Source organism: Vigna radiata, chromosome 11, assembly GCF_000741045.1.
Source record: "Vigna radiata var. radiata cultivar VC1973A chromosome 11, Vradiata_ver6, whole genome shotgun sequence".
Classification (NCBI taxonomy): domain Eukaryota; kingdom Viridiplantae; phylum Streptophyta; class Magnoliopsida; order Fabales; family Fabaceae; genus Vigna; species Vigna radiata.
The window spans coordinates 6501392-6527952 of record NC_028361.1 but is presented as its reverse complement, the minus strand read 5'-3'; the positions used below and the strand labels follow the sequence as shown (position 1 = coordinate 6527952).

The window sequence follows — 26561 nt, the reverse complement described above, 5'->3', positions numbered from 1 at the left end:
AGATTACACAAATGTGTTATGACAATGACCAATGTATCTAAACATTAGAAATGATTGAATTAAATAAATTGACCTACACATTATCAAATATGTTAATGAATATTTAAAGATGAGATATAGCATGATAATAAGATTACGATGGATTTGAATAAAAAATCTTGACTAAATGTATTTGAAAATCAAATTTACATCGTCATTAAAAGTTGATTATGTTGATATGATATATTAGATCATATTTTTAATATATCTTTGCATATAAACTGTTGTATGAAATAAGTCAGCTTTTTCATTAAATTAGTTTTCTTCAATTAAACGTTTATGCCAATCATTATACATTGTTATTTCCTTTTATAGTATATCTCACTATAAATTAAGTAACTTTATAGAATTGTTGAACAGAATATATAAGATTTGTAGAAAGAAATATATAACTGATATTATTACATGACTAACTTATCAAATCACGTTAATAAAGTGATAAAAGTGGAGTGTCATGTCTCCCAAGAATATATTCAACACTTGATAAAATTAACCACTACATAAAACATAAGAAATTTTATAAAGTATTGGAATTTATTATTAATTAAAGAAAAAAATTCAAGTAAAATATGCGAACTTGTACAAACCAATTTCAGTGCGTGTCACATCTAAACGGATCAAACTAATACATATTGTCATCCTTATTTTTAGTTAATGAGATTTTTAACAATTTTATTTAATAAATTTAATGTAAGAAGAGATTTATAAGAAATGTATTTTGTTAATTAAAACAATGTGGCACTTAGTGGATAACACAGCCAGTATATAATGTTAAGATTGATCAAAACTATATAAAACACCAAATTATACGATTAATTTTTCATTATAAAATTAGTATAATTTTCCGAGAAGGGGAAGATGATTGTTATCATGAAACAAAAAGACGTAAGAAAAAGTTTTACCTCTTACAGCATGTTGTGAATAATGATGCAAATTTTGGGTGTGTTATAGCCGACAACATATAGCAAAAGCTTGAACCAATAAAGTGAGAAAAGAAAAAATATATAAAAATTGTGAATTGTTTGTGTGACATATACTTAAAACTAGTTTTATATATTCCATGGAGGCAGAAAGAGAAGGAATTGAATTCGATCTAAGTTCTTGAAAAGGGAATAAGATAAGGAGAATTTTTTCCTAATTTGAAGTGATACATTAATAATTTAAAATCAGAATGTCAAAATATGAAAGAAATCATGGAGATTATGTTCAATGAAGGGAATCAAGTGGAATCCAATATCTTTTTCACCCACATACTTCTTTGTCCTTATTCATTCCAGGAATAATTAATAGTACCACTACTAATGATAATCCTCTCATAATAAATAAGTTTTTTTCTTATGATTAATTTTCTCATGAGATCTCTCTATTTAAATTCCTTCCTTTACTAATGTTATCGTCAAATTTCTTGTAATCCAAGACCACAAATTTTCATTCAATTATCTTAATAATCTGAATAAAAAATATTATTTAAAACCATAAGATCCCTTTATAATTTTATGAATTAAATATCGATAATTTTAATCTTTTCATATCGTAACTTAAGTTGGTGCTTACCACCCAAAGAAAAATATTATGTTGATGCAACAGCTCATGATTCCATAACCCACTACTCATTTTATTCTCTTTCCAAATTTATGTTTCAGAAGCTGACAGATGGAGATTGTTAATTAAATACGCATAAACAAATCAAACATGACATGTTCAAAAGTTTATAAAATATTTTGTGCTTACTGGATAATGAGATTTAGACAACATTCTTTTTTTGAACATTTGAACATTGATTATGTGTTAATATATGATTAGTAAAAAATTACTCCACAATAATGTTTATTATTATTATTATTGATTGTGAAGTAATTTTTTACCAATCACATATTGACATATAATCAATATTCAAATGTTGTGAAAAAAATGTTATCTAAATATCATTATCCTATAAAAATCACGATAAGTATAAAATACTTCACTTTATATTTTTCGACCTAGAAATAAATAAACATAATACAGTACAAACTACAAATTTGAAAAAAAATTATAGTTATTATCTAAAGATAATAAGAAAACAATATTATGTAAAAATTTATACAATATATAAACCACTTTGAAATCTTTTAACCATAACACCAAATCATTCAAGTGTCTAAGATTTGGAACAAGAAAAACTACTGGATTTATTATATAGTTCTCAACATTCACTTTCTTGTTTATATAAGGAGATGCGATATCTTACAATATGCATATTTTTATTATATTCGACAAATTCTACCATGATTAAAATATATATATATATATATATATATTTTTTTTTCATTGTCTATACTAGCTATTATACTGAGTATACTTACTTATAATTAAATCATCTAAACAATTTCAATACATCCTGTATCAAAGTTAACCAATGTTCGTGTATAAATTAAAGCTAGAAAAGATTCATCCAAAAATTTTAAATTTTCCCAACTAGGAGCCATCATACGTCATAGTATAGTCTTCTACTTTCAACTCTGACTAACAAGGAGATATCGTCACAATCTTCCACTTACATATCTGACTAACAAGGAGTTGCCACGTCATCTCCTTTTCCCTTAAACAAATATGCAAAACACACAGCCTTCATCACAAGCCACTATCGAACACCACTACAAGGTAACTCAACTTCATAGTTTGACACTCACTAGAATTGAAACCTCCTTGTCACCATGTCACAATCCACAACACAAACTATCACACGAACCTTGTAAAAAACAATTATAGATCAAATTCCCATATCTTGCAAACAAGGGATAAACTCAACAAGAAAGCTCAGTTTCAAGAATCCATAATAGGGTTAGGATCTATGAAGACTTGGAACCAAATCTGTGAAAACTTGAAACTTGATCTAGAAAACTTGGAACCAGATCTAGAAAACTTGAAACCTATACTGGAAAACTTGGAACTAGATTTGAAAAACTTGGAATCGATTCCAAATATGTTTTGTTTTGTTTGGAACCGATTCTAGGGTGTTGGAATTTGTTCTCTCATGCTTGGACCTGATTCCAAAGCTTTGGTTTGGTCTAAAAAAATGTGTTGTGTTACAGGAAGCATTTGACAGGATGTACCAAATATATTATATTCTTTATTTATTTTAATTAATACTTTTTTCATAAAAAATTTATTCATTTAAAAAAAATATTCTAAAATAGTAATTAACTCACCTGAATGTCACTTTATATTAATTTTTAACATCAAAGATATTTTACTTTCTAATTTTTTAATTTTTTAATCTATCATATCGATAAATTCTTCTCAAATTTTCATAAACGTTATTCTCAAATGCACTCCGCCATCAACTCCAAATCTCTTAAATAAAAACAACATAAACTTCACATTCAAACCCATATAAATTCATTCTCTCCATCTCCCTCAAATCTTTTCTTCCAAAAGAACACAACCTTACATATCATGACTCTCATCAGAGCTTCACTATCATCGTTCAAACTCCATGAACCTACATCTCCAACCATCGCGAGCTCCATCGTTCGTCCTTGTTGAAAAATGCATAACCACAACATTCTCCATCGTGAAAGCTTAGCATCTCACCATGCAACAACCAGATTCGTGAACTCACAACTCAAATTCGCACCCTTTGTGTCTCTGTTCAGCAACACAAATCTCGAGTCCATATTCATGAGTCGCACAAACAACCAAATCAAATTTGCAAATCGTAACTCACACAGATCAAATCTCCATCACACAAAACAGATCTGAAATGTGCCAACACAATACAATCTTCCATGAACAAACATCAACTACGACTTCCTCTACAGTCTAGGAGCATCTCGCTAGAAATGTGAACTCTACTACACAATTCATCATGCCAATATAATGCTAATAGTGATCCTTCCATCAAATTTCTTATTGTAATTTCAACTAACAAAGATGACTCTTCAGTAACAAGGAATTCATATTTTTTTAATGTGAAAGATCAAACTAAGCTACAACCATAAAACATACTAAAAAAATTCTACTAAACCATAAGCTCTAATACCACTTGTTTGGAAAGATGCATCGTCTTTACCTTTAAGAATAATCCTACTAATAGTTAAACACAAGGATACACAAGTAATATAATGTGGAAACTCCAAATATAGAGAATAACCATGACTATTGTCTAAAGACAACTAAAGAATAACAATGTAAAAATTTCTACAACACATAAACCACTCTTTGACTTTTGACCCAAAGTATATCCATACTTTCTAGAGCAAAAATTCAACTATACCTCACAATACTTTACTATAAAAGTATAAGAAAAGTCAAACATTATTTTAAAGTGCCTTAGACTTGGGACAAGAAACATCATGAACTTATTATAGTCCATTATATAGCCATCAATACCTACTCCCTTGTTTATCCTAGGAGATGAAAGACTTTACAAAATGCATATTTTCATCATACTCAACATGTAGTACTTCATCCTTTTATTAAAAGTGATATCTCAAATATCTATAATATATTTTTAATTGCTGCCAAATTCATCCACTAAGAAAATAATTATAGTTAAAACAACCCTTTAACATTATTAAACTCTTAAATTAGTTTTAGTGTAGTAAATTCATTTTTCATGTGGTAAACATATGGAGGATAGACTATTCACCATGTTTCTTGTCCATAGAGTCTGGGTATCCTTACAAGATTATCCTTTGCTCTTTCTTCCCTTTTTTTTTTTTTTTTCAAGATGATCACTTTTTCTTTAGCCATTAACCAAGATGTTGAGGTAGGTGCTTGCAAGGACATTCTGTGTTGAAGTCAACAATTTTGTTAGGTTCAACAAACATCTTAATAAACAAATCTACCTTACCTCATGAACAATGTCACTTTTATACCATTTTCATAGATCTTTTACCTAAGTAGACTTATGTAAAATAAACTATATGTAGTCAAGAGATGTTTAAGACATGTTATTCTTCGTATTAATCTTCTTATCATTGTAATGTCATTCTTAATCATAGACCGAAATAATGTTCACCACAAGGTAATATCCACCACAAGGGATGACATGACATGGGTCCTCTCTTATACAATTAAGTTTTTAAATAGATAATGTAATTCTTTAAAAGATCAATACCATAACCTCTCAATTCGATTTTTTATGAGGAATTTTTGAAAATTTCTAGTAAAATATCGCATATAACTTCGAAAATCTAAATAATAGTGTAAGATTATTCAAAATAGAGTATATATAACTTTCACTCAATTTTAAACAAAGTAGACATAAGACCTGTAAGATTGACTTAATGATAAAAAGTTGGGAGGGTGAGTGAGAGAAATTATGGATTCAATTCTTTCACTAACATTTAAAGTATATAAAATTGATTTGAAAAATTCTGATAAAAAATTAACTCCCTCCATTAATAAAAAATTAACCACTAACATTTACCTATAAATAAAAAAAAAACAGAGTGCATACAATAGTGGGAATTAAGATATATGAGTTCGTTTTCAACATAGTAAAGTTGGCTGAATCTCAGTGGTTAGTCCCTGGAAGTAATGGCTTGACAATTAATATTGTCAGCCACCGAGAAGTGGTAAAATGTCATAGCAGATAAGCCGACGGTGTTAGGAAAGAACCAGTGAGAAGCTTGTGAGTAGCATGTAAAACAATAAAGTATATAACGTATAGAAGAGAATTATGTATGACTAACTAAAGTCACAGTGAATAGTACACCTTATCATGGCAGCTTTTTCTCAAGCACTGAGTTTTTAAAAACTTCCAATTACCTACACACATTTAAAATTTGTCTGTACCTAAGTGGCACAGTCCACAACGAGTGAAAGTGATATGTGATTGCAATCGCACTTCCCAAACAACTGCTGCCAACAATGAACACACTTTCACGGACACCACAACTAAAACCTTATTTTAGTTTCCAACATTCATCACCATAAATATTTGAAGTTCTTGCATCCCACACCATAGATACAGTTCCTATACACAGGCACATCATGTTATATATATATATATATATATATATATATATATATATATATATATATATATATATATATATATATATATATATATATATATATATTTATATACACACACATTGAGATATGGTCATCTTAAAGAGAGATTTTTCTTCTTTTTATTTCAATAAAACTAGTGGATCTCATGACAAATCATGGTGGGTTCTCACATGGTAACTGTCTTTCTCTAAATTATAGAAAAACGAGAGGATCCAAATCCCATTCACACAGTGAAAACAGGAAGGATAACATCAACAACAACAACCATGTCTTTTCTTAGAGAAAAAAAAAATGGGAAATAAAAAGCCAAAGTGGCAGTTTCTGATAGTACGATAGATAACCTCAATTGAAGAACTCCAGGCATAAACTACTTGGAACTTTTAGCCTTGTGACCAGCAGCAGTAAAGCTTTCACTCGTCGCTTCAGCTGCTTGTTCTCCATACCTGCAATATACATATTGCCAAATTCACTTCTGAATTGTAATAGAAGCATGAGTGCATTACTAATTCTAATCACTGAAAGAATGAAGCATTGAAAGATTTTAGGATTTCAAGATATTAGTACATGCTAATACTTCCAATTTAATAATTGCAACTCTCTTAGTAGAGTTCAAGGTTTTGGATGGCATCATTGGGATCTCCCGTAATGCCCTCGTCACTTAAATGTTCTTCAATCCTACTAAACTCCAGAATCATTAAAGTGTATAGAACATAAACAGCATATTATGATAACTAATCATTATCATTAAAAAAATTATTCAGCATAGGATAATAACTGGTGGTAAGGGTGAAAACGTGGATAGAAGATCATTGATGTACAATCAGACCAAATAGATTGTAACAGCAGACGAAAATAGTTTTAACTAGTTCATGCATACAATCTTAAAAACCAAAATCAAAGTGAAAATAAGATGATATTTCTTTAATTATTTTGGAAAAGAAACACAATAAATGAAAGCCAAAAATGTTCTATCAAACCAAAGAAATTCTTATACGTTGTGAAAATTGAAACAAAATAATTAAGCAAACTATTTTTGGTACACACGTATTACCATACTATTTGAAGCTTAATTACCAAACCAAGTACTTAAAATACGAATTCTTGACAAATTTAGTAACATAAGAGGCACATGATAATATAATAAAAAATTTCACTAATCAGAGATAAAATTAAAATTTAATTATAATACATTAAAAATGTAAAGGCTGTTTTTAGACAATCATCCCACTATAAATTGTCATATACACATTTGAAAAATCTTAATCTCTTTAACAATTATTTAAAATTTAGAAAAAATTTCTTTAACAATTTTTTTTACATTTTCTGTGACGTGGTAGGTTCCTTTCAAATATTTTTATAAAATAAATTCAAACATAAAATGACTGGTGTTAAAAAATTGTTATAAAAAATTGTTAAAAAATATTATTAAAATATCATCGTCCTTGTTTGTAAAGGATTTTCAGGACAATTATAAACTATTTTTCCATAAATTAAACTCCTTGTTGTTGATAATGTAAAATCTGTAACAAATTAATCTTAATAATACATTCAATCAAATTCCGTAAATTCAAAGGTAAATTACCAATTTTAACAAGATTAACCCGATACCTCCACCACGCTCCCATCCAGAGCCTCCCCTTTCTTCTTTGCATTCCCCGAAATCCTCTGCACAGATAAGCAGCTGCAGCTCTCCAGAACGGCGTCAAGCTCCTTCAGAAGCCCCTCCTACTCCTTCAACGCGATCGTTAACCCATAGCTAAGTAAGCACATTCTCTTCCACCTCCTCGGGATCAGAGCCCTTGGGAAAGAGGAAAAAGTAGTGCGAATCATCGACTTTCACGCCGGTCTCATCCTTCGCCAGCGGCCTTTGGATCTCTTCAGCGGCGCGCGTATACGGCAACGGCATTGTCTCACAGTCTTAGAAGTGTGAGAAGAAAATATGAAGGTGCAGACAATAATAGCCAATAAGTGATCGGGGCGCAGAATGCTAACAATACCATTCCTTTAAAGCCCATTTTGGCAGTTATTGGGCTCGGTGATTCGGGCCCCATCTTAAAACTATCCAGGCTACTTCTTCATGCACCTCCCTTTTTTTCTCCTGCACTCCCATGAAATCTATAAACCTAAGTTACTAAATTGCAATATAGTAACAGGGCGTCCGCTATATATTACCAGCATAGCCAAAACCCTAGTTTCCCATCCATCCTTCTTCCATCTGCGCGGCGGATACACACAGGTGAATCGGAATGGGAAGGGTAATTCGCGCCCAGCGTAAGGGTGCGGGGTCTGTTTTCAAATCCCACACCCACCATCGCAAGGGTCCGGCGAGGTTTCGCAGCCTCGATTTCGGCGAACGCAATGGCTACCTGAAGGGAGTGGTCACCGACATTATCCACGATCCTGGTCGTGGCGCTCCACTTGCCAAGGTTACATTCCGCCATCCCTTCCGCTACAAGAAGCAGACGGAACTCTTCGTCGCCGCGGAGGGTCTCTACACCGGGCAGTTCCTCTACTGCGGCAAGAAGGCCACCCTCGTTGTTGGCAACGTCTTGCCCCTCCGATCTATCCCCGAGGGTGCTGTCATCTGCAACGTTGAACACCATGTCGGCGACCGTGGCGTCTTCGCCAGGGCCTCCGGCGACTACGCCATTGTTATCAGCCACAACCCGGATAACGACACATCTAGGTTACCACTCGTGCCTTCTTATTTTGTTCCGGATCACTGTTTTTGGATTGGTTTGATTGTTTGTGATTCAAAATCCGTGTTTGAGGTGTGCGTCTATTGGTTTGCGTGGTGTTTTATTTTCTTTTACTGTTAACTAAAGTGAATTCTATTTGTTAATATTGTAGAAAATTAGGGAACTGAAAGCTCGGCATTTACTTAGGGATTCTGGATGAATAAGTTGAGAGTAAAGCGAGTTATAATTAGGCACCCTGTTTGGATGACTTCCATCGATTGACTGTATTTGTAACAGAAAATAGTATTTGTATCATCGAATACGAAAAAAAAAATGAAGTAAACTTGTCCATGAGTTATGATTAGGTTATGGATAATTAGATTTTAGTGATGTTAATATTATTGAATTTGCATATTTAGGTAATAAATCAAATGGTTTCTTTTTTACTTATTTTTTGTTCTATATTACGAAGACGGTTAACGGCCTATCAGGTTCTTATTGTAAAGCATGTTATATTCGCAATGCCAAATTAGGAGTTGATAATCCGGCAGATATATGAACTATGTTCTATATTTTATGTAATATCTATTATTTTTATTTTTTTAGAGTAGTTGGATTTTGTAAGGGGGAAGTTTACTCTCTGGACAAATGTGCAAGCGTTTGAATGCAACTTTGCACTGTTGGCAGGATTAAGCTTCCTTCTGGAGCGAAGAAGATTGTGCCGAGTGCATGTAGGGCAATGATTGGGCAAGTTGCGGGTGGAGGGAGAACTGAGAAGCCTCTTCTCAAGGCTGGTAATGCTTACCACAAGTTTAGAGTGAAGAGGAACTGCTGGCCTAAGGTGCGTGGTGTGGCTATGAACCCAGTTGAGCATCCTCACGGAGGAGGTAACCACCAGCACATTGGGCATGCTAGTACTGTCAGACGTGATGCTCCTCCTGGCCAGAAGGTCGGTCTGATTGCCGCCAGGAGAACTGGTCGTCTTAGGGGGCAAGCTGCTGCCACTGCTGCTAAAGCTGACAAGACTACTTAAGGAGATTGTTAAAGATATGCTTAATTACAAATTTTCAAATTTTGTTTCTTTGATAGTTTATGTTCAACTTTTGGCCCCTATTTTGAGTACCATTTTCACCGTTAATATGAAGCTTGTAATGTGCGGTGTTTTATATTTGATTAAGATCCGTCAAATTATACTGTTTGCCAATCATTTGGTGATTTCAACTACTTGTAACGTTTAGCATTCCTGTATGGGTTACCCTGTTTTTGAACCACTACCGATCCCTATTTTTTTTTTATAGGTCAATTTAGTTTTGTTTGCCAGTATTTTGGTGCAGTTTTGTCATCCGTAGTTTTTCTACTTTAGGTGTTTTGCTCAACTGTTATTCAAACTGGTGTGGATGAACTGTGTTAGTCGATTTTGAAAAGGAATGTTGCTTGAGAGCTTGAAGGGAGACTTTGTTTTTGTACAATAAGCCGACGGTGTTAGGAAGAACCAGTGAGAAGATTGTGAGTAGCATGTGAAGTGATAAAATATATAACGCATATCTCATTCTATAATCGCCTGCATATCATGGCAGCATATCTCAAGCACTAGTCTTTGAAACCTTCCAATCGCCTGCAGATTTAAAATTTCTGTACCTAAGTGTTACAGTCCATAAAAGAGTGAAAGAGATATGTAATTACAATCTCACTTTTCAAACTGTTGCGAACAATGAAACATTTCACGGAGACCAGAACTAAAAATGTTATTTTAATTTCGAACATTCATCCCCATATGTATTCGAAGTTCTTGCAGCCCACGCCATAAATACAGTTGCTATACCAGGTACATCAAGTATATACACATATTTGGATCATACCATGCTCTCCAGTATCGAGATATGGTCTTCTTAAAGAGAGATTTTTCTTTTTTTCAATAAAACTAGTGGATCTCATGACAAATCATGGTGGGTTCTCACATGGTAACTATCTTTCTCTGAATTATAGAAAAACGAGAGGATCCAAATCCCATTCACACAGTGAAAACAGGAAGGATAACATCAACAACAACAAATCACGCGTTGATGTTGGGAAATGAAAAGCCGAAGTGGCAGTTTCAGGCATAAATTACTTGGAACTTTTAGCCTTAAATTCAGAAGCTGCAGCTTTAGCACCAGCTTTGGCGATGGTTGTAGGTTTAAGAACACTCTTAGGGTTGATAGCCTTCCTGATCTTAAAGGCAGCCCAGGCAGTACCCAAAGCATGGCCAGCAGCAGTAAAGCCTTCACTCGTCGCTTCAGCTGCTTGTTCTCCATACCTGCAGTATAAAGATTGCCAAATTCACTTCTGATTTGTTAGAGAAGCATGATGGCATTCCACTCATGCTATATTTTATGCTTATATTCTGAAAGTATGTCATAAAAAATGATATACAGTTTCATAAAGGCTATGGTTAAGGGATCAAATTGAATACTATTTAAAAGTGTAACTAGCTTTTAATGTTTACTAACGCATCCTCTACGTGATATCCGATAATAGCATTTCAGAGCACATTGAAAAAAATCATTCAAATAAATAGAATTTAGATGACTTGCCCTCAAGAGCAAATGTTAAAAAACGAACACGATGAACATTACTAATTCCTAACCACCCAAGGAATGAAGTATTGAAAGATTTAGGATTTCGAGATATTACATGCTAATAATTCCAATTTAATAATTGTAACTCTCTTTCTAGAGTCCGCAGTTTGGATGGAATCATTGAGATATTATATACTAGAGAAGTCAAGATCTCCTCATTTTTGGTGATTATACATGGAATCAACTTTTAATTCACACTCCCAAGTATGCGAATCTAGAACTCTTGGTATGTAGTGGGTATTTTATAGACCAGTGCAAAATTACTCGTATGCCGTAGTCTCCCATAGTATCATTAGTTAATCACATCACAGCAAGAGATATTGATCAATAGTTTAAGTAAATATTATACTATCACCAGACTCATTCCCTAATGCATAGGTATTTTACACTCTAGATAATGCATACATCAAGCTTTACCTGTGATTCACAAGCTCTGTTGTCACAGTCGATGACGTTGACATAACATTCTTTCCAGCCACTTCAACAGCATCACACACTTTACCTATTTACAAGAAATTTGAAACTTAAGAGGTACGCAAATAAGAAAATTCAAACTTTTACTGGACAGACAGACTATTAAGTAATAACTAGCTAGGTAAACGATAAAAAATCAACGAAATAATGGTTTGCCAATCTTAACAGTTCAAATATAAGGGTCTTGATCAATAAATATAATTGACTAAAAATTGATCATGGACCAAGATGGAGGGCCCTAACAATATTTACATGACGAATCAAGGAGATCTGATGAGAGGTAAATCACCTTGAGTTGCTAAATTTGACACAAATATTTAAGCACCTAAAAACACTTGCTGAGTCCACCCTAAAACTAGCTATCAAGAAGAAAGAACAAAACACTTAAATACTCCACCAAGTATCGCATACTACCTTAATGTGGGACTTAAGCACCCCATAATACTCAAATCCCTATCACAGTCGTATCAAACAGAATATAATCTTGCTACACTGATTCAAGAAATCTCAGACTCGCAGATCAAACTCAAAAGTAATTCACTACGTTTATGTATCTTCACAATCAGGTAAGGATGCTACTATTGAAGACGATAACTTTATCTGAATGAAAAAGGAGTGACAAATCACATGCACATGAATCTCCCGTGTGAAAATACAATGCCCACATCATCTATCATCACCATACCCAATTTCTAACAATGTACGCCAGGTCTTCACTTAAATGTTCTTCGATCCTATCCAACTCCAGAATCACTAAAGTGTATATTAGGATAACTAATCATTATCCTTGAATTTTTTTTTTCAGCATACAATAATAACTGGTGGTAAGGGTGAAAATGTTGATAGAAAATCATTGCCTTACAACCAGACCAAATAGATTGTAGCAGCAAGCAGAAATAATTGACATTCGGTTAACCATAACGATACATGTTAGTTTATCTATTTAAGACACTTTTAATATATTATGTTTTAGAGAACATTTTCTATGTCTACTATAGTTTTCATAATAATTAAAATTTTCACATTTCACTCTAATTTCAGTTCTTGAAAATTTGTACGGAAAATACAAAAGGCGGCTAATGTTGTTTTAACTAGTTCATGCATACGTTTTTAAAAACAAGAAGACATTTCTTTAATTATTTTGGAAAAGGAAAACAAGAAATGAAAACCAAAAATGTTCTATCAAACCAAACAAATTCTTATATGTTGTGAACATTGAAACAAAAAATGAAACAAACTAATTAAGCAAGGTTTTGAACACACTAAACACACTCATAAGAACAGAGTTGAAAAGGATGAGAACAAGGAATGATACTGAATCTGAAATTATATATTTCACACACATGTATCACAATAGATCATTACTATTTATAGAACTATTATAAGTAGTTAGTTAACAGCACACTAACTACCTAAGATACAACACTAACTGAATTATCTACTACACTAGACAACGCCAACCAACTCTAGTATAAGCATAAAATTGGCATGCTTATTAGATGGACAAGATTTCTAATTCTTGAATTACAATTTTGATAAAAAAAAAATAATATTAAACTATCATAAAATCATTTGAGTAAGTGAGCCGATATTTTTCTTAGAATTTGGATTTAGGACCAAACTTTACCCCACAAATTGACAAAGGTCCAAATTCTAGGAATTACCTTGTGCTAAATTTTCAAGTTAAAACACCCCTATCGAGTTGACAATATGGTTCAATATCATCCACGTGAATGATACGAAATCCCACAGGTTTATTCATGCGTCACAAAATTCAATGTCGTCTGAAAATCATGTTACAAACAACTACCTAACAATTGTGCGAGTCAAATCACAAATCAATGGGTTATTCCTGTCATTTTATTTGAAAGATATTTTTAATATAAAACTATTGGTTAAAACGAGGAACTCAAGCATTTCAGTAGTAATAATATAGCTGACATACTGAATCCATCCAACGATGCAAGTAAAACTTCCCCCGGTAGAAAGCTGAAAAATTTCTTTCCAGCTTTTGAGTTTACCACTGAACCGGTGAAAAATCCAGACACTTTCACGACCCCGGAGAGGAAACCATTTGCTACTTTTTCTGTCATTTTAGTAACTCTCTTAACCCTGTAAAAGAAACGCATATTAAATCAAAGGTCGAAATTGTCAATTCAATGATCACTTGAACTGATAACACAAAAAAAGATACTAACTATAACATAAAAAAGTAGGTGACTCTATCTTCCTCGTTTAATAAAACATTTATTATAGGCATGACATGAAATACACTGGAAGAGCTATATTTTTGGTCAATTATTATTTACCCAATTTTAGTAAAACACATTAGCAACGTAACAAGTTTTTTATAATAAGTAGTTTAAAATTCATATGGTGATTTCTAATTAGTTGAAATCTTAAAAACAATTACCATAGAAATGCATATAAATTAAATTCATTGCACATTCTGGGCACAGACGTATTACCATTCTATTTGAAGCTCAGTTACAAAACCAAGTACTTAATATAAGAATTCTTAACAAATTTAGTAACATATGAGGCAGACCATTCTATAATAAAAAGTTTCCCTAACCATAGGTAAATTCAAATTTAATTGCAGTACATAAAAAATGTAAAAGGCTTTTTTACACAATCATCCCACTATAGATTGACATATACTCATTTGAAAAATCTTAGTCTCTGTATTTAAAAGTTATATAGAAAGCGAATTCTAATTATTTAACCAATAGTATAAAAGATTTTCAGGTTGATTCCAATTACAAACTATTTTCAGCACAACTTCCTTACAAACCATAGTGATAATTTCTGATCAATTGATGATTTAAAATTTTATAATCTAACAATGTATATAAATTAAACTCCTAGTTGTAAAATCTTTATAACAAATAAATCCTAGCAATACATTTAATCAAATTCCGGAAATTCCAAGGTAAATTACCAAATTTTAATAAGATTAACCCGAAAAATCTGTCACACAAACTACCAATGTAGAATTAGGCACAGAAATCACAATGATATCAACGATAACAATATTATGCATAACTAATAGCCCACCTCTTAATCCGCTTCAAGGTCTGAGGACTAACCTCAGCATTGGAACCAGGAGTGATCTTCTTTTTCATAACCTTATTCCCCCATTCCAACCTGTCCATGGTCACATCCCCACACCACAAGATCCCCTTAACCACATGTCCAGATCCTGCAGCGATCATCCTCGCAGCAGTTCCACTATAATCCTCCACATTGGGCGCTAATGTCGTCCAGTACGCAGCGCACCGCTCCTCCATCATCTCCTTCTTCTTCCCCGACTTCAAATCTTTCGGCGAAACTTCTTTCGCCACGCTCCCATCCAGAGCCTCCCCTTTCTTCTTCGCATTCTCCGAAACACTCTGCACGGAGAAGCAGCTACAGCTCTCCAAAACCGCGTCAAGCTCCTTCAGAAGCTCCTTCTGCCCCTTCGACGCGATCGTTAACCCGTAGCTAAGAACATCCTCTTCCTCCTCCCCGGGATCGGAGCCCTTGGGGACGCGGAACGAGAAGAAGTAGTGCGAATCGTCGACTTTCACGGCGGTCGCATCCTTCGCCAGTGGCCATTGGATCTCTTCGGCGACGCGCGCGTACACGGCGACGGCGTTATCTCCCTGCCGGAGGCGGATGACGGAAAAGTCACCGCACGCAAGCTCGACGCTGTAGTCCTTATCGACGAGGTTGAGGATCGCGCCGGGGATGCGGAGGAGGACCTCCTCGGTGGCCTCAAGCGGCGCGGAGGGGGAGCCAGCAGCGGAGGCATCCTCGGGAAAGAGATTTTGAACGAGGTCGTTGTAGTCAATGGAGGGGTAAAGTGTGGTTTGCGAAGAGGATGAGGGATTGGTATTGTGGAGAGGCGAGGGAGCATCGGGGTTAGAATCGATTACCTGAGGATAGAGAGAATTTCTTTGATTAGGGTTTTGATAAGCCATTGCCGGAGAGTGAGCTTAGTTGCAGTAATGGAGCGTTGAGTTTTGAGTCGCGAGAGGGAAAGGAATGGCCAATAAAGAAGAGACGCGTGGCAATGTGACAGATTATAACTTCCGCTTCAAGATTCCCGCGCGAATACCCGTAAGAGTTTCATATTAAACTTACTGCAGTCTTAGTAATTTAATCTAAACTCCGTAGAGTGCGTTAGCAGTGTCTATTTCTTTTTTTATTTTTTTGTTACAATTATATATATAAGTTCAAAAATTAATATTATTAAAAATTTTCATAAGAGAATTTTGAAAATTCTTCCAACAGTCGAAATATTATTTTGTTTTTTACAAGTATTTATAAATAAATTGTAAGTTTAATTTGCATAATTAATTGTCTAACAGGATTCTACAATAAGATACAGAAGATTGCAATGAACATGTTTTATGATAAAATATTCATATTGAGTTGTGCCATTTTTAGAATTTCAGTAGGAAAGTGCGAATTTCCATTGGACCAAGTTCAACTACAAGAGTGATTTGGCTGACAGGACCACCCCTAACTGCTTTTGATTCTTGTCCCTTGTCCCCTTCAACCTTCCATGTTTTCTTCTTCATTTTTGACCTCTCTTGGTTAGCTGATAAACTGACCTCAGTCAACTGCTTTATCTGCATAATAAAACACCAAACAGTAATTATTCCACACATACAGTAGCCTCAAAAAAATCTAAATAATGATTCTCTAAAGAAGTTTGAGCTTCACATATAAAAACTTGAACAAAATGGAAATGTATATTTATTTAATGGACTTCGAGGCTAGGGAGAGTTTTATGTACCGTTTTTGTGATAAACATTTTCTTCAATTCAACTTTGGTTAAAGTTGAAAGCTGGGCGTCTTCACCAGACTAATCACATTTAAAACAAGAAAAAAATTGATGAGCAGATTTCACACATGACGAATAATGATATATAGATATTTGTACTTGCTAATTGATATTATCCATTTATTATTATCATTATTATTATTTTTACTCCATATTTATACTTCTTTCTCATCACATTTGTGTTGTTCATGCACTATTTTCCTAAGAGGAGAGTATGTATAAAACAAAATGTGAAGTGGAAAATGATATTTGATATTGATTAAATTATTATACCTCATATAGATGCGCCAAACGGAGAAGCACCATTCCATCATCCAACTCCTGCAAAACTACCTAAGTTAGAGAGAAAGAATGACAGAGTAGAGTCAAGTGTGCTCTAGTAAGTAGTTCTGCTGGTGTAAGTGTACCTCGAGAGTTATCAGAGCTACATTGGGAGGTAAGCTGTAATTAGGGTCAATGAGAGTTCCTTTGGTCTCATGGAAGGTCTTCCAATTTCCCATGTTCTGATCAATAAATATCTTAAGAATATGTAATATGGCGATGATTAATCTATGAAGTAGTTACCATTAAGTCATACCTCATGTGTAAACGCCAATAACAGTGGTGAATAAATTTCCTGACCAGTTGTACGGCGCCATTGTGAACCAGCTCCAAGGTTGTGGATGGCCACATGATAATTTCCTCTTACCTTATACAAAGAACAAGATATTACAAAAGAGGGGATAGAATTTCATACAACTAGGAGACAGTTTTATATACAACAACCACTCAAAAACACAAGTTCTTGAACTGGAAATTAAAGCACAAGCCCATTTTTAATTATACAAGATGTCGGATTCTAAAATTTCACTCATTTTTTCTATATATTTGACCAGCATGCATATACATGGACATGCAGAAAACGGGAGCATAAAACTAAATTTTCATTCAATCAATTATATGTGCTTGAACATGAAATAATTTGGGACATTGTTGTCATACTGTTAGTCCTTGACAATTATTATTTTGGCACACTTGTTCGTCAAGATTTTCGTTTACTCCTTTGCCATCATCAGAAAGCAGTCGCCTGGAGTGGTAAAAATCAGTAATTAGTACTTGGTATACAATCTAAAAGCATCTCGTAGTTTGGTTTTGTACCTATGAAGCATGAGTTCCACCTGACCATCTTTTATACTGCCTCCTCCAGTAGCCCGATCAACTAAGATTGATAATTCAGATTTCTTATCCTTAATATAAATTCCAAGATTGAGCTGAATGGGAGAAAAATAAGTTAGAAAAGTAGAAGTTAATTATTCTTCTTTTCTTCAATTGGATATTGATTATTAGCAACAGAAACTAAAACTCCAGAAGAAATTAACCGAGCAAAGAAGTTTACTGGATAATAGTTGCCTGCTACTGGCTCATTAACTTTAAGGGGCCAATCTTCCCTATAATCTCGTACCTGCATAATTTTTATTAAAGTTAATTTTGTATTTTTTTTTTAATCTCTGGAACACTGCAAGATAAACCGAAGAAAATTTGTACAAGAGACTTACCCGTTTCAAAAAATCTCTTCCATTAGAATCAGTGTAAAACTCTTTGTTTGTCAGCATACCTGTTGTCAATTGTGTGATTACCTCTTTCCCAACTTCATCCTCCGTAGGAATTGAACCAATCTTCAAAAATATGCCAGAATATCCTTTATGTTATATTTGTTTTTACAACTTCACAATCAACATTAGACCACCTAACAGCCTCTGTATTTATTTAGGTGCTACACCTTCAAAATAAGTTATCTTTCACTAGGCTAGATGATGGGACTTACAGTGTATTCAATCTCAGCATGCTCCTTGTCTTTGTAAACCCTGGTAATCTAAACGAAATAAACAATAAACCAGTAAGTAACTCATGCACTAAAAAAACTCTGTAGGTAATTAAAGACAGTACCCATTATAAATGGATGAGTTTTAGCTTTAAAACTTCCCCCACTACAATGTTCTTTATGTGCTTATTTTTTAATTTCAAAATCCTTGTTATTTCTAATCTATCTAATGCAAAATGAAGACTGCAAATTAAAATGATCATTGTGCGAGATCCTAGACAACGTTATATGCCTTATTGCTTCTCCTCTTGCAAGAATCCAATTCTTTTTCGGCATATGTATACCACATTATCACTTACCCAACTCAAGAAATAGGTTTTAAGTTCATCTCCACTAAACTCGGGAATAAAAAACACCCATAGCAACTAAGAGTCTATCAGTTTCACTAACCTGGTAAATCCATGAACTAAAATTCTGATGAACCTCATCCACTAATGGTCCGCGGATTATCTTGAAGGGCACCTGCATTGCATCAAATAAATCAAAATGCATCTGTGGAGGCACAATATTTTGCTAGGAAGTACGTTCGTGTATCATTTTCCTTGTTGCTGTGTCAGACCTTTTCCAACACTAACATCTTCACGACACACTACTTGAACACTCTTTGCTAGCTAGGTGTCTAATTAGAACATTATTTTTTGTCAATTCAGACAGTTGAACCTATACTTTAATCAGTCGAATACTTGAGTGTACATCTGACAGCAACATACGGATAAACACACTATTTTAATGTAATACTTTTATACCACTTAAAAAGTTAAAGTATAAATGATCGTTGAAAAACATTTTCTCACACTGAGGAAAAACTTGTAAACACAGCAGGTGGGTTTCAATTTCAGAATAGCTTCTTATTTTGTGATTCTTTTTTTATGAAACCAAGTGTTTCTATTGAGAAAAAATGTCAGTAATATTCTTTGGGAAACTCGTCATCATAAAAACAAATGTGAATACACATATAAAGAAGGCAAAATACCAGGAAATATTTATCGATGAACCACGATCTAGGTGAAATTAATAGCATATACAACTCAGAAGTTAAAACATTAAGACCCCATGCAAATGCTTTTATAGGGAAATTTAGAAACTACCTTAGCTAAAACACTTCAATATTTGAGTTAACCAGTTAGAGGTAGAAACTTACTGATTTTGAAACAATAATTGGAGGGGAATCGGGCCGAAAAGTATATGCGCCAGAATCCTGGAGGAATAACAAAGCTGATATTGTAGCATACTTCGAACAAGAGTAAGTGTTGTTCTTAAAATTCAAAATCATAGACCGACACTTACACTAGAATTATACCAGAGATAGCTTTGCTGAATTTGTACATCTACCTGAAAAAAGATTTGAAAAAACATGAAAATTCTCGGTAAAAATCTGCACCCTTCAAAATATATCTCGAAATATGTTAATTAATTGAGTGTATGAAGAGACACATTCATATAATTAGCACTATTTGGAATATTAATCTTCTGGGCGAATTAGGCTTCAAATTACTTACTCCAGTTCTGGAATTATGCATGCGTATGAGTTGTCCAGACCTTGAAGAAAAAGACAGCTTCAAATTTCCAGGTCCTACTTCAATTGTATCGTTTCTCTGACTGGTGGTGAGGTGCGAAAGAAATCCCTTTCTGCTTTCAACTAATTAAATTGAAACACAAGTAAAGGATATGAAATATGAAACTGCTGAAAATTAACATTCACAAAATGTTGGTATAAAATTTGAATTCAATTAAAATTAAAGTATTCTTTTTAGAAACTTTGGAGAAAAGATGAAAAGAAAAATAGAAAATTACGAGTATGGCAATCAAATGTGCATCCAGTTAGCATTCTGAGCATGGCATTAGACTTTGAAGTTAGAAAAAGGAAAAGGGTAAAGCTTAACAATACCTTTTTTTTCTGTTTTAGAAATGAAATACGTACTCCATCCAAGTGGAGGTACTGAAGCCTGAAACAGAAGCCAGTACTTTGGGGCTTGTTTTGGTGACACCCCAAGATAGACTTTGACGTAGATTTCTCTTAAATTTGCTGTAACACTATCCACTTCTATGTATTGTGTTTGAACATTATTTCCCAATGAATCTTTGACAACAAGGTTTGCGTCATTAACCTAATGCAAACGATAGTACCCTTCAGATGTAAGTTGGATGAAGTACAGAAAATTTAATGAAACAATTAAGAGAAGCATTGCATTTGAGGAAAGTGAAAAATGCAGAAAGTGAGCATTACAGTATAACGCCACTTACATATGCTAGACTTAGAAGAAAGTCCAATAAGTTATGACGTGAAATAGCACTTGGTTTATTTTATAATACCACAAGCAAGCAAATGAATAGATACTCACTGGAATTCTTAAAATGTCTGAACGATTCCATCCAAGTGGGTTATACACCACTAATACCTGGCAGCAATCGTTAGCACGTCATAAGAAGAAAAGTTAACTAAAAATTCTAAACAAAATATGGTAACATACCAAACTATTAGCTTGTGGAATACTGTCTTCTGTTGGTGGACAGTAACTGATGTTGAGTAATTGACACTGTCAAATCAAACAATATATGGAAAAACATATTAAAATTCATAATGTACAAGGACAAGGCTTACAGAAGCCGCAAAAGAAAAGAACAGTCCTAAAATTAAATCAGTAGCTCCCATGATACCAGAACCTTCTTCAACAAGTTAATCTGATTTTGTAGGTTACGTGAACCATGGCATTTGAGTCCAATTTTTAAAGCATTCTACTAGGAATAGAGACATAATAGAATGTTAAGTTTGTTTTATAAATATTACCTGGGAAAATGCCGATGTGGGTGCTGTGCTTTTCTTGCTACTAAGGAAATACAAAGAGGAACTAACAACATCCTCAGCCTACAAGAAATCATTGATTCTATAATATTTGACTGACATAAAATACCAAAATAGGACACCAAATACAGTATGGAGAGTTAAATTTTGAAATAGTTAAATCTCCTGACCCTTGAGGCTCCAATGGCAAGTCGTTTTGCATAGTCATCAGTTGTGTGTTGCTTGGCAGTGCCAGAGACAGCATCATGATGCTGTGCAATGGCCAGAGCATCTCCAAGGTCTGAAGTGTGGTTTACAGTGGATTTCTTTCCCGCAAAAAATTCAAGTTGGCGTGCTGCCTATATATAAATATTAACATTTAGCAAGGTTTCATGTTTGCTCAGAATTGTTGAAGAGAAGCAAGCATGATATTTATATAATCCACCCTAGTTCATTTGAATAGAAAAACTAAACAAAATGTGAAGCCAATGTTAATCATACCAAATAGTATCCACTTAGGATCCTAACATATCGCTTAAAGGCTGGGCGACTGGTGTAATAGCCTGTCCAACAATCATGTGGACCATCTGCATACCTATGATAAAAATCATCATCAATCATCAACAATTTTACAATCAATCTTTTGTTTGTACATAAGCATATATCAGAGTATAAGCTACTTCATTAACAAAACAAGTCGATCCATACGGGAAGTAATCATCAATTTTCAGTGGCCATTGTTGATTTGCAGCATTTTTTGCATCAGTGTAAATAGATGGGGTAGAATATAAAGCATTCATTCTGCCATCCTGACAACATCAAAACAAGCAGAAACATGTATTTATTGCCTAATCATGATACAAAACAACGTACAGAAGTGGGTTGTTTTGTGTCCTTCACAAACACAAACCTTGTTAACATGGTGAATTAGTTTATCCATTTGCTTGAACCAACTCTCTGCATATTGGTACTGGAAATCATCGCCCATTGTCCACATGATATGGTTCGTCCTAGTCACATTTGCCTATTATTGATGCAATTAAATTAAGAACATGAAATCCTTTTCTTTTTCTTTTGTTTCTAATAAAACTACAGTGTGTAATAGCAGAAGATACTGTAGTGAACGAGCCTACTTGTGTAATAGCAGCAGCAATGAAGTCCCGGACTCGCTGTTCCACATTGTAATCAAATAGAAGGGGATCATCCTGCAGTCGTCAATTGTAACATACAGTGAGCAATGTGCTTTAACCAAATGAATATGCAGCACAACATTTGCAATGTTCAGGTTTTAGTGGTAAAATGTAAGAACCTGTATGGGAACAAAGTCGTCATTGACTTCAAAATGGAAGTTTTCCGGTGGACCATAACGAACAGGAAAAGTGTTGGAAAAAATCTGTTGAAGATGCAAAAGGTAAATTAAAAAATTAAAGTAGTTTTGTTAATGAGAAAAGATGACTTGACACAACCAAACCTGGGCTGAAGAGCCAAATGTCTTGGAGCCACGCCACACAGCTTCAAGAGTTTTATCAACTTTGCGTTTTTCTCTGTCCTGATAATCAATCCTAGCGAAGTGCACTGAATCAAAACCAAGCTGCAGGGATAGTTGAAAGCATATTAGTCATTTGGGGTGTTATTATGATATCAATTCATAAAAAGGAAAATGTGAATTGACATGACAGGGCAAGGCATTGATCAGTATAATTATTATAGCGAAAATGAAGAGACAGAAAGTGAAGAGAGGAACCTCAGCACCAAGCAAATAAGCTTGAACAGCAGAATGTCCAAAGGTATCAATCTGCCATCCTGCACGAGGGACCTTGTTGAATTGGTTTTTGATGAAGCGGTGACCCAGAGTCGTTTGATCAATCATGTCTACGTAGTGAGTAGTTGCTTCATCATGCATGCACCAACCACCATTTCTACACCTCAGTAACACATCACACTCACTTCAACTTACTATATGTAATTGAATGACTCAGATTTATATTCTTCTCAGTTCCACACAACTACATGTTCTTAGTTCATACAACCTTTTTTCACAAACTGATAGATAAACAATTCGAAGTAACAAATCATATCTTTCACTCATAAATCAGATCAGAATCAACGTACACAAATTCTAGCTGGCCACCATCCACAAGCTTTGTCACTTGCGCTTGTGTTTCTGGAGTTTGTTCCACCCACCATCTATGGAAAAATGCCTGTCATTCACATGGAATTCAGTTTATTCTTTCAATTCAATAAGAAAAGAGTTCCGTGTAATAGATAGTGATTTTGACATCATTTTAACACGCTTTTATGTAACTTTGTCAGTAAAAGGTACAAAATCTCCAAAAACTGAACTGAAACATTATAGTAGACACCAAACTCCAATGTTTTACCATCTCAGCGAATACAAACTTCCTGTTTTGGTCTCGCTGCAGGGACATAACCACCGAATCCAGCACATTCTCCACACATGCCCCCTGAAAATAAATTAACCATAAAAAAAACATACACACACATAATTTCAACGAAAAGCAACACACATAATTGATTATATGACTCCGACCTGAATTGTATGGTTGGACCCAACATAGTATTGATCAACGGTCTTGAGCCAGCCAACATCATCATGGGAATGAGCAACAAGATGAACATTCAATTTGCCTGGCACAATACTTGCTCCAGTGTTGTATTTAACACAAACTACGGAGCCACATGAATAAAGCAGGAGAATAACACAGAAACACTCTGAAATTATAGTCATTCTCTCTAACATTTTTCACCTCTGAACCTTTGAAGTGCATGAATTTTCAGCCTTCACACTTCAATGAATAAGTAGAGACTGCAAAAATAAGTCTGCATATGAATTTATTGTGAGTATTTTTCAATTCCTATTTAGAATATGTTTATTTAAGAATTTTTTTAATTATCCCCACCTTTTAATTTTCTGTCATAATTATAATAAGATGACAGTTATTTTGCACACAAAAAGAAAAAGTTGGTCAATGAATTAGAGAAAAAAATATATAAATAATAGTAGTCTCATTTCATTTATAGCTAAATTAAATAGATAATATTTAGATAAATTAAAAGAAATTAAGTATTTAATAGAGACATATTTTTATAATATTAATTAAAAATATTTAAATTTATAATATACTTAAAACTTGATTAAGTTTTTAGAATTTACTCCAATTTTTTTTATAAAACTTATGTTAGACTTACTTTGACAGTCATCTTCACATACCAAATAACTTCTATCATTTCTTATCATATAAAATCATTGATTACAATTAAAGATAACTACTGGTATGAACATTAGAAGCAAAACTCAAGAAAAAATCATTAAAAAAATATAATATATTTAAAATAACTGAGGATTTATGAGGGTTATAAAAGATGTTTTAACTCAATAAATTATAAATAAGTAACTGATGAATAGTCTTAAATGCTCTTAAATATTGCACCATTAAATGTTCAGACAAATTTTCATAAAAGTTTAAAATGTTTTAATATATTAAAAATAATCATATGAAAAATATCTTATTAACAACATATAAGTAATGATTTTTTTTAATTAAATATAGAGATAATTATGAGTATATACATAATTTGTCGTGTCATCGTTCTCATATCCATCATAATACTAATTGATCTTTGCCTTGTTTAATTCATTTAATTTCTGTCTTAATTATATATTTTGTTGTGTAGTTATAGTAAAATAATGTATTATCAATTTCAGTTAATGAAATAACTTCTAAGTCTCATATTTAATTATTTATATTTCTTTTTTAGTATTTTTATTTATTATTTACTGTTTCACATGAAAATGTATGATTTGCATAATTTCAAGGGTTGAATGCATAAACATTTTATTTATAAGGTAATGTAAAAACGTTTATTTCCTTTGTTCTCTTTCATTTTTAATTTTTTTTTTATTTAAAGAGTATTTTTTTCACTCAAACAAATTTCATTATTTTTAAATTAACTTATTCGATATTTAAAAAGTTTTTTTACATCTGTAAAGTATTTTTTTTATCTTATCTACCTTTAATTATTTATTATTTTTTTTCTATATAAATTTAGTTTCATGGTGTACGAAATCATTTCACATTTAATCATTTTAATTTCTTTTTAATATTTTTATTTTATTTTCTCTATATAAAATATTGTTTTAATGAATTATTATATGATTATTCTATTTTCTAACTCATCTTCATAAATTTAACTTTACCACCATAATTGTATAAATATAATATAATATAATAATTTAATGTTATTGTGATGAAGTTTAAAAAATGAAAGATCTATCTATAAATTTAAATTATTATTTGTCTCATTTTTTTATGTGTGATTTCATTTAAGTAATGTATTATAACCTTTATTAATACATAAAAAAAAAACACTTCATTATAATTTAGAGAAAAGAAGTAAATATTTAAAATATTTTTGAACTTTAATATTTTTTTATAATTTTTTAATAATATTTTTTTTACTTTATCAACTTTATTTATTAAGGTTTTCAAAATTAATGAATATTTGGGTTGTTATAAAAATTTATTAATATGTAATTATTAATATTTTATAATTCTTACACTTTTATCTTATTATTATTTAGTGCTTTGATCTCATTTATAGAATCTTTTTAATATTTGGCATTAAATATGTTTTTTATATTAAATATTTAATAATATTATATTTTTAAAAAAGTAATTAATTAAAATTAAAATAATAAGAAAACAGGTATGATACTAATACATGTATACCCGACAAAAAAAATAGACCCAACTATATTTTAATTTTTACCATGTTAGTATATAATCATTTAATGAATGAAAATAGAACTAACTTCAATACCAAAATAACACCGCGAGGAGGAAGTAAGGTACTATACGTTTTATCCCAATTTTGAATGCTCTTAAAAATCCTATCATTGAATATTGAAACAAGGATATTAAATAAAGTTCGATTTTTTTGGTAGAGAAAAAAAAAATGAAGCTTGAGCATGTGCGGGACTAAATTAATATCATATTTAGAAACAATTTAATCTTGAAATTATTATATTTTTCCAAAAGCTACTTATTTGTACCGTTTGTGCAAAATTTGGTCTGTCTAAAAATGTAATTTAAACTTGAGCATTTCGAAAAAATAATCTTACTGTTTTAAAACAGTAAGAAACTATTCATAAATGGGTTCTTTTTTTTTATTTATTGACATGGTATCCATAGTTTATCACCTAGGACTAATATGAATATAGTTTCTTAATATTGTCAAATCAATCTCGGCG

The 26561-nt window shown here is 32.7% G+C and overlaps 3 protein-coding genes across 3 annotated transcripts; 1 reads left to right on the top strand and 2 right to left on the bottom strand.

The window, feature by feature from the left end:
- Positions 1-8258: 8258 nt before the first annotated feature.
- Positions 8259-9894, top strand: LOC106777626 (60S ribosomal protein L8-3). The gene is made up of 2 exons (XM_014665284.2): positions 8259-8731; positions 9411-9894. The coding sequence occupies exons 1-2, from the start codon at positions 8292-8294 to the stop codon at positions 9754-9756; spliced, it is 786 nt and encodes a 261-aa protein (XP_014520770.1). The 5' UTR covers positions 8259-8291; the 3' UTR covers positions 9757-9894.
- Positions 9895-10609: 715 nt separating this feature from the next.
- LOC106777625 (protein EARLY-RESPONSIVE TO DEHYDRATION 7, chloroplastic) lies at positions 10610-15898 on the bottom strand. The gene is made up of 4 exons (XM_014665283.2): positions 14873-15898; positions 13761-13927; positions 11759-11843; positions 10610-11019 (listed from the first exon to the last, which is right to left on the bottom strand). Exons 1-4 carry the CDS (start codon positions 15775-15777, stop codon positions 10830-10832), a joined length of 1347 nt encoding a protein of 448 aa, XP_014520769.1. The 5' UTR covers positions 15778-15898; the 3' UTR covers positions 10610-10829.
- Positions 15899-16110: 212 nt separating this feature from the next.
- On the bottom strand, positions 16111-24082 carry LOC106776681 (alpha-mannosidase). Its single transcript, XM_014664160.2, has 29 exons — positions 23841-24082; positions 23671-23754; positions 23402-23490; positions 23034-23208; positions 22761-22880; positions 22599-22682; positions 22423-22494; positions 22200-22313; positions 21998-22098; positions 21791-21884; positions 21481-21648; positions 21296-21373; positions 20979-21044; positions 20850-20906; positions 20396-20615; positions 20007-20146; positions 19795-19839; positions 19649-19705; positions 18898-18969; positions 18451-18498; positions 18182-18301; positions 18022-18087; positions 17784-17896; positions 17628-17712; positions 17224-17334; positions 17054-17149; positions 16920-16967; positions 16599-16667; positions 16111-16431 (listed from the first exon to the last, which is right to left on the bottom strand). Exons 1-29 carry the CDS (start codon positions 24048-24050, stop codon positions 16243-16245), a joined length of 2991 nt encoding a protein of 996 aa, XP_014519646.2. The 5' UTR covers positions 24051-24082; the 3' UTR covers positions 16111-16242.
- Positions 24083-26561: the final 2479 nt, after the last annotated feature.

Bases quoted from the DNA above. Each gene is read 5' to 3' on its own strand.
- LOC106777626 (XM_014665284.2), top strand. From the start codon at position 8,292: ATGGGAAGGGTAATTCGCGCCCAGCGTAAGGGTGCGGGGTCTGTTTTC. The intron at 8,732-9,410 runs GTTACCACTCGT...CACTGTTGGCAG, and splicing joins CCGGATAACGACACATCTAG to GATTAAGCTTCCTTCTGGAG.
- LOC106777625 (XM_014665283.2), bottom strand. From the start codon at position 15,777: ATGGCTTATCAAAACCCTAATCAAAGAAATTCTCTCTATCCTCAGGTA. The intron at 13,928-14,872 runs GTGGGCTATTAG...TTTCTTTTACAG, and splicing joins ACCTTGAAGCGGATTAAGAG to GGTTAAGAGAGTTACTAAAA. The intron at 11,020-11,758 runs GTAAAGCTTGAT...TTTATACTGCAG, and splicing joins ACAGAGCTTGTGAATCACAG to GTATGGAGAACAAGCAGCTG.
- LOC106776681 (XM_014664160.2), bottom strand. From the start codon at position 24,050: ATGTTAGAGAGAATGACTATAATTTCAGAGTGTTTCTGTGTTATTCTC. The intron at 19,706-19,794 runs GTAAGTGTCGGT...TTATTCCTCCAG, and splicing joins ATCTCTGGTATAATTCTAGT to GATTCTGGCGCATATACTTT. The intron at 17,713-17,783 runs GTACAAAACCAA...TTACCACTCCAG, and splicing joins GTGGAACTCATGCTTCATAG to GCGACTGCTTTCTGATGATG.